General features: G+C 35.5%; 1 protein-coding gene across 3 annotated transcripts in view; it reads right to left on the bottom strand.

Annotated features, from left to right (window-relative positions):
• Positions 1 to 10034: 10034 nt before the first annotated feature.
• The window catches only part of YES1 (YES proto-oncogene 1, Src family tyrosine kinase), a 68182-nt gene continuing 63016 nt past the window's right edge, over positions 10035 to 15200 (bottom strand). For all 3 annotated transcript variants that reach the window (XM_086682572.1, XM_086682571.1, XM_086682573.1), the window contains exons 9-12: positions 15042 to 15118; positions 13607 to 13760; positions 11578 to 11709; positions 10035 to 10505 (exon numbers count right to left, since the gene is read on the bottom strand). In XM_086682572.1, coding sequence (XP_086538698.1) covers positions 10297 to 10505; positions 11578 to 11709; positions 13607 to 13760; positions 15042 to 15118 — 572 coding nt within the window. In that variant the 3' untranslated portion in view covers positions 10035 to 10296. The remainder of the gene's footprint in view (positions 10506 to 11577; positions 11710 to 13606; positions 13761 to 15041; positions 15119 to 15200) is intronic.

The raw sequence follows: 15200 nt of genomic DNA, 5'->3' as shown, positions 1-15200 counted from the left end.
CTGAAATCAGGGAAAACAATACCAGAGATAAGGAGACTAGTGCACCTTCACCCTCTTTGAAAACATGGAGGCCATATCTTCTCAAAACAAAGTTTTCATTAGTGTCCTCTATTAAGTTTGGTTCCTCAAGTGTTACTTCTTGGTTGTTGTTTCTTTTCCTTTAAGGTGATGGTTTTCTTCACATAAGTGTTCATGTGTCCTTTTTTTTTTTTCATGTCCATTAATATGTGTTGCTGAGAACCACATTTTGCCTTTCTGTAAAGCTAGTACTTGAAGACCTGTCTCTGGTGGTTGCACAGGAGGGAGACATGTGGCTATACAGATACGTAAATAGCTTTTTTTCTAGGTGAGATGGCTTGCGTCCCTTCTGAGCTTTCAGAGAGTCACATTCACGGTGGGATGCCAGGGGGAAATAACAGAATAAAATGCTCCATTTTATTTTCCTTGTGGTGATCAGGGCTTACTTTAGGATCTGCTTGCTTTCATCACCAGGCCCTAGATTTCATCTAGGACTCTCCCAGGTAAACTGTGAACTTTGTTTGGAAAACATTTAGTTTTGTTATCAGCTTATTATACTAGCCAGGCCTACCCAGCCATTCCAAATGTTGCCCTCTTATTAATGACCCTAAAAAAAAATCACTATAATTAATAGCCACGTTACTTCTAGGACAAATAAAGTAACAAGGACAGGATTTATATTATCATCTTATACAGCTAGAAAACCAGTTCGAGTATTTAGAAGAAAGGACTTCAGACATTGGACTAGAGGGAGAACAAGTTGGATATTGGAGAAAAGAGAAATAAAGCACCCTATAATTGTACCAGCTCACTGGTTACAGCACAAAGAGGGGATCCAAACAGAGCCCTGCAGTGTTACTGAGTTGAGGAGACAAATATTAATGTTTATTTATGTTAGAGGAGGCCAATGTAGCTATAGTCTCAGAGGCAGAGAACAGAAGGACCCATTCTAATCTTTGGCTGAGTACTGATATGCACATGAATGAGAGAAACTACTCAAATTTGACAAAGAGCCACTAGAAAGAAACAGGCAAGAAAATTATTGGCGGTTGCACAGGGTTGGGAATAGTACTTATTCCTGATAGAAAAGATTCGGCAATAATACATGGAGCATTAGGTAAAATCCTCAGAAGGGTAGAGATAAAATCTTTCAAGACTAAAGATTGCTCTGGATCTAACAGAGCTTTAATGTAAACCTTGAAAGGATTCAACTGATTCCAAGTAAAGAATAGACAAAAACAATCCCTAGAGGTTGCACAGGGCTTAGAATAATTCCTACCCATGACATCAACATTCAACATTACCGAAAAGAAGATTAAAACAACTCCAGCAACCCAAAACTATACTTTATGGTGTTTACCACCCAACCAAAATTACTGGGCATATATAAAAGTAGGAACATATAGTTCATAAACAGGAGAAAGTTTAATAGAAACAGATCCAATAGTCCTAATATCCAGATAAAAACCCTCAAGATGAAAAATAAAAATGTAAGCATAATGAAGAGGTTTGAAAGATATAAAAAAGAAGAGCTAGAATTTCTGAGATGAAAACCATATACTGTGGGATGGAAAGCAGAACAGACCCTGCAAAGAAAAGATTAGTGAAAATGAAGACGAAGCAAAAGAAATGATCAAAAACAAAGCACAAAGATTAAACAGAAAAAAGAACAAAGCATTAGTGACCCATGAGACAGTATTAAACAGCGCAACATACATGTAATTGAAGTCCCGGAAGAAATGAGTAAGTTGAAAATAATAGTCCCAAATTTTCCAACTTTGATAAAACTATGAACCCAATGAACTAAGAATCTCAAAGAACCCCAGGTGGAATGACCTTTAAGAAAGTCATGCAAGGGGTGCCTGGGTGGCTAAGTTGGTTAAGCGTCTGACTTGAGGTCAGGTCATGATTTCGTTGTTTGTGGGTTCAAGCCCTTCATCGGGCTCTGTGCTGACAGGATGGAGCCTGGTTGGGATTCTTTCTCCCTCTATCTGCCCCTCCCCCACTCATGCTTACTCTCTCTCAAAATAAATAAACTTAAAAAAAAAAGTCATGCAAAGGCACATCATAAATAAATAGCTGAAAACCAAGAATAAATAGATTATATTTTAAAATTCAGAGGGGGGAAAAGGGATCCTTCATATGTAAAAGAGTAAAGTTGAGGAAACAGACTTTTTGTCAGAAAAAAATGCAAGTTAGAAGACAGTGAAGAGACTTGGTAAAGTACTGCAGAAAATGGTCAATTAAGAATTCTTAACTGAGCTAAAACACATTTCAAAAAGGAAGTCAAACAAAAAAGTTTAAATGCAACGCTATTAGATCTGCACAAGAAGAAATAGTAAAAGCTCTTCAAGGAGAAGGGTGATGATACCAGATGGAAATCTGGCTGTAGCCAAAGGAAGATTACCAGGGATAAATGGAGACACTTAATAATGATAAAGTGGTCAATTTACCACGAAGCACAACAATCCTAAATGTATATGTACCTAATAAGAGCTTCATAATACATAAACAAAGACAGAACTAAAAGGAAAAATAGAAAAGTCTGCAATTATAGTTGAGGATTCCAACATTCCTCTCAGTAATTGATGGAAAAAACGGAAAGAAAAGCAACATGAATAAGCTTAAGCAACACTATCAATCAACTTGAGTAAATTGACACTTACTGAAAACTCCAGCTAACAAAAGCAAGATGGGTAATATTTTCAAGTAGTCATAGAACATTCATTAAGGTAGAATATTCTTGGCCACAAAACAGAATTTTAATACAGTTAATACATGTAAGAAGTTTGAAATTATACAAAGTATGTTCTTTGACCAAAACAGAAATAAACTATAATTAATAAAATAAAAATATCTGGAAAATTCCCAAATATATAACAACTAAACAGCACACACATAAATAAACACATGGGACAAAAAAGAAATCAAAGGGAAATTAGAAAAGATTTTGAACTAAATTATGATAAAAACACAATGTATCAAAATATGTGGGATGTAAAGCAGTATTTAAAAGAAAATTTCTTGCATTAAATGCTCAGATCAGAAAAGATGAAAAATTGCAAATCAATCTAAGCTTCCATCTAAAACAACAAAAAAACAAACAAAAAACCTAGAAAAAGAAGAACTATAACACAAAAATAACAAAGCAAATAAAACCCAGGATGGATTAGTAAGGATCAGAAATCAATGAAATAGAACACACTCATGTGTGCTCATGAGTGCACACACACACAAACACATGTAGAGCAAATCAACGAAACAAAATGCTGGTTCTTTGAGAAAAATCACTAAACCTGATAAACCACTAGCTAATGAGAAAAAGGGGGAAGATACAAATTACCAAATCAGGGATATATCCATACAGATCCTACAAACATTATAATGTTTGTAGCACAAAAACACACCTCAGATCAACAGAACAGAGAACCCAAAAATGGACCCACAAACATATGGCCAACTAATCTTTGACAAAGCAGGAAACAATAGCCAATGGAATAAAGACAGTCTCTTCAGCAAACGGTGCTGGGAAAACTGGACAGCAACATGCAGAAGAATGAACCTGGCCCACTTTCTTACACCATACATAAAAATAAACTCAAAGGGGATGAAAGACATAAACGTAAGATAGGAAGCCATCAAAATCCTTGAGGAGAAAGCAGGCAAAACCTCTTTGGTCTTGGCCACAGCAACTTCTTACTCAACATGTCTCCAGAGGCAAGAGAAACAAAAACAAAAATGAACTATTGGGACCTCATCAAAATAAAAAGCTTCTGCACAGCGAAGGAAACAATCAGCAAAACTAAAAGGCAACCAACGGAATGGGAAAGATATTTGCAAATGACATATCAGATAAAGGGTAGGATGCAAAATCTATAAAGAATTTATCAAACTCAACACCCAAAAAACAAATAATCCAGTGAAGAAATGGGCAAAAGACATGAATAGACACTTCTCCAAAGAAGACATCCAGATGGCCAACCGACACATGAAAAAATGCTCCACATCACTCACCATCAGGGAAATACAAATCAAAACCACAATGAGATACCACCTCACATCTGTCAGAATGGCTAACATTAACAACTCAGGCAACAACAGATGTTGGCGAGGATGTGGAGAAAGAGGATCTCTTTTGCACTGCTGGTGGGAATGCAAACTGGTGCAGCCACTCTGGAAAACAGTATGGAGGTTCCTCAAAAAATTAAAAATAGAACTACCATATGATCCAGCAATTACACTTCTGGGTATTTATCTGAAGAAAATGAAAGCATTAACAGAAAAAAAAAAAAAGTATATGCATCCCTATGTTCATTGCAGCATTAAAAAAATTTGGGTGGGGGGCATCTGGGTGGCTCAGTTGGTTGGGTGTCGGACTTCTGCTCAGGATTCTTCTGCTCCATTCCCAGAGTTTGAGCCCCGCGTTGGGTTCTGTGCTGACAGCTCAGAGCCTGGAGCCTGCTTCGGATTCTGTGTCTCCCTCTCTCTCTCCCCACCCCCTCCCTTGCTCATGCTCTTTCTCTGTCTCAAAAATAAATAAACATGAAAAAATTTTTTAAATATTTATTCATTTTTGAGAGTGCGTGAGCAGGGGAGGGGCAAAGAGAGGGGGGACAGAAGATCCGAAGCAGCTCTGACCTGAGAGCAGTGAGCCCAATGTGATGCTCATGAACTGTAAGATAATGACCTGAGCCAAAGTTGGACACTTAACTGACTGAGCTACCCAGGTGCCCCTCGTTGTAACATTTAGAATACCTAAGACGTGGAAACAACCTAAATGCCTATAGATAGATGAATAAATGTGTATATAGAATAGAATGTTATTGTCATAAAAAGGAATTAAATTTTTCCAGGTAAGTCAGAGAAAGTTAAATACTGTGTGATCTTATTTATATGTGGATATAAAATGAATAAATAAACCAGGCTCACAGATACAGAGAACAAACTGGTAGTTGCCAGAGGTGGGGGTGGAAGCGGGTGAAGGGAGCCTTGGCAACTATAATTACTAGTACCATACTGCATATTTGAGAATTGCTAAGAGATCTTCAAAGTTCTCATCAGAAGAAAAAAAAAATTCTGTAACTATGGTGACAGATGTTAATGGTGATCATTTCACAATATATACAAGTACCAAATCATATTGCACAGCTGAAACTAACAATGTTGTATGTCAATTGTACCTCAACTTTAAAATTTAGTATGTTCTCTCCAGTTAATGTCTTACTGTAATTTTGCATTTAATATTGTATGTCGTTACTGTTACCAAATGTTACTATTTTGTACAAACTGTTGCTTTAAGGTTGTAATGTAAGTTTCCTATTTTGTACTATACAGTTATTAGTATGAGGAATTATCAGTCAGGGTCTCAACTGGAAACAGCACGCTCAAATTAAGATGAACCAAGGATGTTTACAAAGGGGCAGGCTGAATAGAGAATCACAAGATTAATGCAGTAACCAAAATTAGAAGCACTCTACCCCTAAGACAGAAAAAGACAAGGGATGGGGTTGTCACTCTCTAAAAGGCCATTTGAAAGGAACCTTTGATCATAGGACATAACCAGCCCAATCTCAGGAGGAGGAAATTGGGAAATAAGTATCTTGACCTTTTAGGTTTCCTCCCATCTTCTGCTAGAGCTCCTTAAAGGTTTACCCCGACAAGAATCCAGAGTGAGGGGACCCAGTGATGAGTACAGGTTGGCCTTCCAGCAGAGTGGATATGGAAGGGCAAACAGATGATGCCAGGCATGTGTTGCTTATTTTAATCAGAAGTATTCCTTTCTGTACTGACAAAATGAACATTAATTAATTGCTGGTGACAGAAACTCGACTTGATGTCATTGAAACAAAAACAAAAACAAAGACAAAAAAAAGGAAAAAAACTAAGGAAAGGGCTAGAGAAGAGCTGAATTTATGGAAACAAATGCTACTGAGGTATAATCCTCCTCCTTGCATGTTGGTTTCTTTTGTAACAAAGTGGGGACTTGGTCTTCAGCAGCACTGGGGTGGTATCTCTAGAGCAGTATAATGAGACAAAATGAGACTTAGCTTCCAACATCTCAGAGAAAAGTCTTAGAGAAGAACTTTACTAAGAGATATGATGATCTGCATAAATGGGCTAGGAAGAATGATTTGAAAGATGTTAATTCTTACCAAATTATTAGCATAATGTAATCCTAACCAAAATGTCACTTAAATTTTTGGGGAATATAAAAAATAAAGTCTAAACTTCATCAAGAATTTGCTAGGATACCAAGATTAAAAAAAAAAAAAGGAATAGCAAAGGTAACTTGTTCAATTATTAAATTGTTATCAAATGATTAGAATTAAAGGTGTTATGTTGATAGAAGAATGGCAAGTTAAAGGGCCCCCTGGGTGGCTCAGTCGGTTGAGCATCTGACTTTGACTCAGGTCATGATCCCTCAGTTCATGGGTTCGAGCCCCGCGTCGGGCTCTGTGCTGACAGCTCGGAGCCTGGAGCCTGCTTTGGATTCTGTGTCTCCCTCTCTCTCTGCCCCTCCCCCGCTCATGCTCTGTCAAAACTAAATAAACAACAACAACAACAAAATTAAAAAAAGAAAAAAAAGAATGGAAAGTTAACTGAACAAAACAGGTGTGTGTAGGTATGTGCATAATCAAGGAACCAAACTAAAGGGATGGGAATGGATTAACCAATAAATGGTGCTGGGAAAATTTACTATGTAGGACAAAATCATGCCAGATCCTTAAATCACATTTTATGCCCAAATAACTTCCAAATCAATTAAAGAGAAATGTAAAAAAGAAAAGCATAAAATATGATAGATGAGATGAATATTTAATCTTGGGATGCAAAGGACTTTTTAAGCATAATAGAGATTTTACAGCATACATAATGTGTAACTCAAATGTGAAAAAATTACATGCAAAATTAAAGGACAAACGGTAAACTAGAAAAACATTCTTAAAATGAAATATTACTACACTGTATAAAAATATTTAATAAATGTTTATTAAATGATGTGTTTGTTGATTAAATGTTACTGTTCTGAAACCATTAGGGAAAAACAAAGGTAATTATTTTGGGTAACAGCAAAAGATAATAATATTACCTTATTGAAAATAAACACTTTAGATTGGCCATTCATAATTTAGTATAATTTTATTTTCATTATACCTATAAAGGAAGAGTAAAACACACACAAAAGTAAGACTCACATATTTTTCATTTTTAGAAAATTAAGTCCCTTAGGGTCAAAATCATTTTATTTCCTATCCTTCACACAGGTTCACTGTGAATAGCTTCACTCAGATTACCTAGGTTTTGCTGTATGACTCATTAACTGGTATAATTAAAACAAAACAACTTGTAAAAATGTCACTCACCTGACATGGAAAATTAAACAGATAGAATGAATTCTAAAATGACCTGAATTTAATGAAGGATAGATCTAACTCTCTCAAGAGTTATAACTGACTGTTTTTCTAACAGGAAGAACAAATTCAGAATATGCTTTAAATACCAATTTAAAAAAGAAACTGAGAAAATATGAATAGTGGCTAAAAAGATAAGTGGGTGCATTCAATGAGAATTTTTATTTCAATTATCCACAAAACGATATTATAATACCTTATAAAAATACTAAGTTTTAGGCTACCATTATTCATTTAAAAAAGTGTGCTAGGAGGTTGTTTTTGCCAACTTCCTTTTCTGGTGAGGGTTAAGTTCCACAATAAGACACTGAAGACGAAAAGCTGCTGGAAAAAAATCTTCAAATGTACAAAGTTGTTTTATTTTTCTTGGCAATTTAAAAATACATAACCATTTAAACTGAATACACATTAAGTTAGTGTTTTATTTCCTTACTATACAGTTGATATCATAAGGAACTGCTCCATTTAGTTAAAACCTAATGAATACCACTAACTTTTCCTGACTTTTCTGAACACAATTAGTACATAAACATAATTTTGTTATCTTTTTTAAAAAGCTTAGAAAAATTATAATATCAAGTTCACATAAAGCCCTTTAAAAATCTGATGTCCCAGGATGTAGATGTTCAGGGTAAATGACAGCAGTCTTCTAGAAGACCCTCTTGGAAGAGGGATTCAATACTAAACAGGTTACGTAAACATTAGAAACCTCCACAATTTTTAGTACCAGAACTGTTACCAACTTGCATGAAGCTCATTTGTCACATTTTAAAATGGTCTGAATTTCAACACAGTTATCATGGCACACAATTTTAAACTTAATGATTAAATCAATTAAGTGACTGTAGGTAAAACCAACTAGGGACTGTTAGGTTTTCAGAGTTACCATGGAGCTGGCGGGTAGGAGTTGTGAACAGGGCAAGTAAAACACAACAAAGCTCACTGTTCTTACTAAGATTCAACCATTTTCTTAAATGAATATTGATCAGCAGAAAAAAAGAATTCTAAAATATGGAAACCCGATGCGCTGCATTAGAAATGTGACTATAAAGGAGAATATTTTAAAACAAAAATACCAGACTTTTGTTCATCAGATTCAGTTCCTTTGCTAGACACTTAAACCAATAATGCTGCTATTCAAATTTATATTTTGGAGTTTCTTTTTGAGTCGATCATAAAACTTTCGAGTTTTATTTCTACATTTTGGATGGGCAAAAACTGTCCCCCCTTTTCACCACTGTTGTTATTCTCAATAAGTTCTCCTCCCCAAGTCAACTAAATTCTAAAAGGGAAAAAAAGATCACCATTAAGTACATTTAAAAAGTTAGTGCAGATTTAAACATGGATTTGAAAATGAGTTCTAAAAATGTTTCGCATAAAGGCTGTATCATTGGAATTAGTGGGAAGCCTTAAATTAACTATTTGAGGCTGTAACACTCATTTAGTGTTTATGTTAAAAAAAGATTAGTTTTAGTCATACCTTGTAACTCTTAAAATCTCAGAAAACAGAGAAGTGAGGAGCTGTGAGTGCCAGCAAAGCAATTTTGTCACTCCTTAATATTAAGCATAACGTCCCATCTGTAAAATTTTCACATTTTCTTTTCTCATATTTCTTTTAAATATTTTCCTCTCTGTCAATCTATACTCAATAAAAGCAAAAGTGCATTCAAGTCCCTGATCTAGTGATATTTTATATTCGTGGCACCCATCACCATAAGTAATATTAGAAATATCTCACAGTACCAGTCTATTTTTTAAAAAGGACTGTTTATATGCCAGGTCTTATTTTTTGATTCTATCTAAAGTTTAAAAGCTTTCCCCTTGGATTGGACAGTACAACTTCAATTATATGTTGCCTTAAAAAAAAAAAAATCAATGCAACATTGTAAAAGATTAACTCACTTCCTAGTTACCATTATTCTAAACTGAGCTATTCAGAAAATGACTAAAGTAAAAATCTTCTACTTTCCAGTTCCACGAGTATTAACATAGTGCATTACATTTTCAAATGCCACTACTGTGGTCTAACATTTCATCAAGTTTCAGAGGCTGTTTATATTCCTTTTTGCTTCTAAAAACCTGGCCCATTTCCATGCAAAAGAAGGCAGGTATTAAGATTGCATATTAACAGTTCAACTTAGAAAAAACTTGTGAGAACAATGAATGCAAGAAATCTTTAAAAACTGGAATGGAATTGTTTGGTCCCATGAAGCTCCTTAATTTAGATTTTATTATGGCAGAACTGATTTTATCTCCCAAGTTTTGTCTATTACGATATATAATTTTCTCTTAACAATTCTGAGTTTGGGGAATAAAAGAAATGAAGTGGTTTATAAAGAAGTAGCCCGTGGGGCGCCTGGGTGGCGCAGTCGGTTAAGCGTCCGACTTCAGCCAGGTCACGATCTCGCGGTCCGTGAGTTCAAGCCCCGCGTCAGGCTCTGGGCTGATGGCTCAGAGCCTGGAGCCTGTTTCCGATTCTGTGTCTCCCTCTCTCTCTGCCCCTCCCCCGTTCATGCTCTGTCTCTCTCTGTCCCAAAAATAAAATAAACGTTAAAAAAAAAAAAAAAAAAAAAGAAGTAGCCCTGTTGCTCTTCACTGTTATGCTATCCTCACGCTATCATCAATATCACAACTATACTTCTTTGGACCCTGAAATAAGTTGGAAGATGCATCATTGGTACTTTAGAGTTTAACACTTGAGAAGAAAAAAAAAAGTGGTTTGTGCAACCATATCTGGAATTCCAGTTTACCATTAAAAACATGCAGAATGAAGACTTTCTTCTTTTGATTCCTGTAGGTAAAGTATAGAAGTCTACACAGGTTCTTTACATTTTGGCAGATTTACGCATATAAAAGGCTACGTGGATTATAAATTTTCTCCTGGCTGGTACTGTGGCTCTGTAGCAGTGAAGTAGTCTTCCAAGAAGGACTGAATATATTCAAACGTTGGTCTTTCATCAGGGTCCTTCTTCCAACAAAGATTCATCAATTCATGTAGGGATTCTGGGCAGCCCTGAGGGCAAGGCATCCTGTATCCTCGTTCCACCTGTTCTAGCACTTCACGGTTTACCATACCTAGCACAGAAGATTCAAACATTAAAAAGAGTGATCCCAAACCCCACTAGCAAAACAGAACAAATCCCCTAGCCACTAACTGATCCAAGGTATAGGAAGTTTATTTAGTGAAACGATTCTTTCAACAAAGAAGTAAAGTAAATTTTAAATGTCAAGTATATCAAGAAGAGCTCAGAAAATGCTAACCTGTTCCAACAGGTCTCATTTTTTTCATTCCACCTAAAATCTTACTTTTAACACTAATGCCTTCAAAAGCCAACCCCACTTGATTAATAAGAATTTAGAGTGCTACTTCGAAGTACCAATACTTTCAGATATTAAGAGTCAACAAAGACCAAATTTGGGTTAGTGAGGGTTAGTGGCAAGATAATGTCTAAGAGAACTCCCAAACAGAAATTCAGAAGAAATTTTCAGAACAATTTCAGAAGAACTAATGTTCTAGTGCTGATTGTGCCAAATATATTAACCATGTAACTATATCGATGCACTTCCTTGAAACAGTTTCCTTATCTAGTATCACATGTTTGCCTTTCTTCAAGTTATTATACACAATTCCCTTCTTGTATTCTTTTGGAATCCTGCCCCCATCAGTAGCTCACCTTGTGTTATGATAGGCTAAGTAAGCATACCTTAAATTATTTTTTTATTTTTATTTTTTTGCATACCTTAAATTATTGGAGGTGTGGGAGTAGTGTGAGATGACCCAGGATATTTAAAATATGCTTATTATCTGAGAGAATAGTAGAGACAAAAGGCTCTTTTGGAAAATGTCCTAACAGAGAAAGATGAGGTGAATGCAGGACACAGCTTGTGCATTTGCCCGATCTCACGGATTGTGATTCACATAGGATGCTGTCCATCCAATGACAAAATAAAGAGGAAGAGAAGAAAGGGAGAAAGAAAGGGAAGGAGGGAAAGTAGAAAAGAAGGAGTGAGGGAGAGAGGGGGTGAGAGAGGAAAGGGAGAAAAGAGAGAAGAAATAAATGCCTTTCTTCCCCTTACAATTTTTTTGCTAATAAACTCCAGCTAAGTACGGTGGCATAACCAAGAGCTAAATGAAATGCCAGCTTACCTGGATACGGCACTCTGCCTTTTGTTACCAGTTCTGTCTGCAGAATTCCAAATGACCATACATCAGACTTTATAGTAAATCGACCATACAGTGCAGCCTCAGGAGCTGTCCATTTGATCGGAAACTTTGCACCTAAAACAACATTGACAATCTTGCTTAAGTAAATTGTTTCTAAAAATCTTCTTGTGTAAATAGAGCATAAGCAGGTTGATGTTTTGCCAGTATCTTTATTGTATGTGTCATCAGCGTCAAATTCTTCAAAAGTACAAGATATGTGGGAAAAATTCTTATAAAATTTATATTAAAATAAATCACATTTCCTCCTGATAAATCAGTAACATAAAAAAGAGAAATGTTGGCAGGGATTGAATGTTCAAGAAAATAGAGGTGGAAACTCTTACAAGCAACTAAAAACATAATTATAGGATCTATAACTTTTTAGCACATCTAGCACCTAGTAGCTATAGCTGACTGTTGATGAAGGCATATTCTGTTGGGTTCTAATTTTAAAACCCTGTATTAATTTATTCATATGTTTAGAATATGCTTTTTATGCACAAGACATTTGCTAATCATTATGGGAGACATAAAAACACAGCCTTTGTGAATCTTAGACACTTAGTGTGGAAATAAGATTACAGGTATCTTATATACCTATGTATATATTCAATGTTATAAAATATAAAATAGTTCTTTAGATATTCAGAAAAACAGAAGATTAATTTTCACTAGCAGTCACAAAAAGTTTCATTTAAAAAGTAGCAGCTATGTTAAACTTTAAAGAATGGTTAGAATTTTTATAGGTAAGGATTATAGAAAAATAGGAAGATATTCTAGCTGGAGGGAACTGCACAAAGGTATAGAAGCTTTTTTTCTTTTCCCACACTACTTTCCATATATTCTCTTGACATTAGTTACGTAACAATTTGCTTTACAGTTATTTATTTATGTCTACTTAGCCTATTAAAATATGAACTCTCATTTACTGAGCATCTACTATGTTATGTAATGTCACGCACAATACTTTCTTTCACTGAAGTTTCACAACAATCTTACAGAGCAGGTATTACCGTCTGGTCTTTATATGTAAGGAGACTGAGACATAGTCAAAAAGGTTAGAAACTTGGTTGAAATCTCTGGGTAATAAGAGACGGAACTGGGATTCAAAAACACACACTCTTTCCATATGCATCTACTGTATGTTCACTAAGTGTTTACTTAGTGGAAGTTTAGAAAGACAGACACAAAACAGAAGAATCAACCTTATATTAATTTCTACAAGTTCTCTTCCCTCCCTGTACAGTGTTAACCTTCCAAACGTTTTTATTTATCACATTATATATAATAATTATTGTAAATTTAGTGTAGAAATGGTTTCCAAGGCCTTTACAAAACTGTATGCCATTTCTCAATTTATTAACTTCAAAAACACCTCTTCTGATCCTTAGTGTAGTAAAATCTGGATGCTTCTGGAAGCTTGTCAAAAAAGGAATTTTAAACTGTTTCTTTTTTTTTAAAGTTTCTTTTTTTTTTTTTTTTAATGTTTATTTATTTTTGAGACAGAGAGAGACAGAGCATGAACGGGGGAGGGGCAGAGAGAGAGGGAGACACAGAATCGGAAGCAGGCTCCAGGCTCTGAGCTGTCAACACAGAGCCCGACGCGGGGCTCGAACTCACGGACTGTGAGATCATGACCTGAGCCGAAGTCGGACACTTAACCGACTGAGCCACCCAGGCGCCCCTAAACTGTTTCTTATTTGTTGACATGACAAAAGTAGTAAAAAAAGGAGTGTACTGCTTGCTATATTTATAATGTAAAGAACACCAAGTCAAGTTCTTTCTTGAGGGAAACAACATCAGAAAGTCATGGCATCATGTATAGAATTTTATGAACAAAATCAGTGTCTCTTTGACTCTTCTGAGCAGACCTAGAGCTATTCTTATTCTACAAAACCCTGAATATTCCAAAGAACGGTAAGAAAATGCAAAGAACATTAGGTTACAAGTGTTTATTAAAAAGTAATTTTACCTTGTCTTGCTGTATATTCATTGTCTTCAATTAACCTTGCTAAACCAAAATCTGCTATTTTGCACACAAGATTTTCTCCCACAAGAATATTAGCAGCCCGAAGATCTCGATGAATATAATTCATTCTTTCAATATATGCCATACCATCAGCAATCTTGAAAAGGAAAAGAAAAAGATGTATGATATAAAGGGGACAGAGAGGGGGAGTCAGATAAGGGAGAGCAGGAGAATAAACTGCAGATGTGTGTGGCCCACAAAACCTAAAACATTCATCCGGCCCTTTACAAAAAGGGTTTGCTGACCCCTACTACCGTATCTAAGAACCTTGAACACAGGACCATGGACTAGACTTAGCATATGCTAACGCCACACACGGACAATTTCTTTGTATAGTTTCTCTAAACTGTCAGATACTGTGGACATCTGGATGGTCACCGAGAAAGGGGTCTTATAACCAACATGTCAACTAGAACACTCACCACATAGCTGAATAGAAACTTTTTTTCCCACCATTTTTTTTTAATGTCTATTCATTTTTGAGAGGGAGAGAGAAAGAGAGCAGGGGAGGGGCGGGGTGGTGAGAGAGAGAATACCAAGCAGGCTCTCTGTACTGTCAGTGCAGAGCCCAATGCAGGGCTTGAACTCATGAACCGTGAATCAAGACCCGAGCTGAAATCAAGAGTCACACTTAACTGACTGAGCCACCCAGGAGCCCCTGAATAGAAACTTCTAATAGTTTTCACTCATATTTAAAAACAAAGATTCATGGGAATAAAAAGCACAGCATATGGAATATAGTCAATGCTGTTGTAATAGCATCCTAAGGTGACAAATGGTAGCTACCCTTGTGGTGAACACAGTATAAGGTACAGACTTCTATTACTATGCTATATACTTAAAACTAATGTAACATAGGGTTAACTTTAGTTAAATAGAAACAAAACTTTTTAAAATATACATGGTAATAAAATTTTAAAATAAACCCAAAAATTCAGAAGAGTAAAACTATCCCATTTTAAAGTATATACTGCCATCTTCATTCTTGTTTTGGATTATATTATATAAAAAGTTCAGCACATCGTTTAGATTTCCAATATTTTCTTTGGAATAGCAATCACTCATTATCTTAAAATTTATCTGCTAAATACAAATACATCTAGATTTCATATTTGTAAATGCATATGTTTCTGAAAGGCTGTAAGATACAGGACAGCACTATACTGAGAATTACATGCTTATTTCTAATATTAGTAAGTTATATGAATGTTAGATAACACAGGTCTTCAGACACCATCTGTAACATAAATCAGATTGGATTATTCCTAATGTTCAACTCTAAAATTCCATGATTTCATTATACAAACAACAGTCTTCTACTAAGATTATATTTTTATGTACACTTTCAATTCAAATTGATACATGTACAGATAAATACCTGAGCAGCCATATCAACCAGTTGTGGGAGCTTCAAATATTTTCCATCTCCTTCCTTCAGGAAATCCAATAAGCTCCCTGTAAGAAACAGAAAAATGTTATAGAAAATAAAATTTTAAATTAGGACTGAAACAAACATTCCCCTACCTCCAAATTACCA

The sequence above is a fragment of the Puma concolor genome, chromosome D3 (assembly GCF_028749965.1).
Source record: "Puma concolor isolate L17-30 chromosome D3, mPumCon1.1.hap2, whole genome shotgun sequence".
Taxonomy (NCBI): Eukaryota; Metazoa; Chordata; class Mammalia; order Carnivora; family Felidae; genus Puma; species Puma concolor.
The sequence above is the reverse complement of the archived record's forward strand: the minus strand, read 5'-3'. Positions and strand labels throughout refer to the sequence as shown.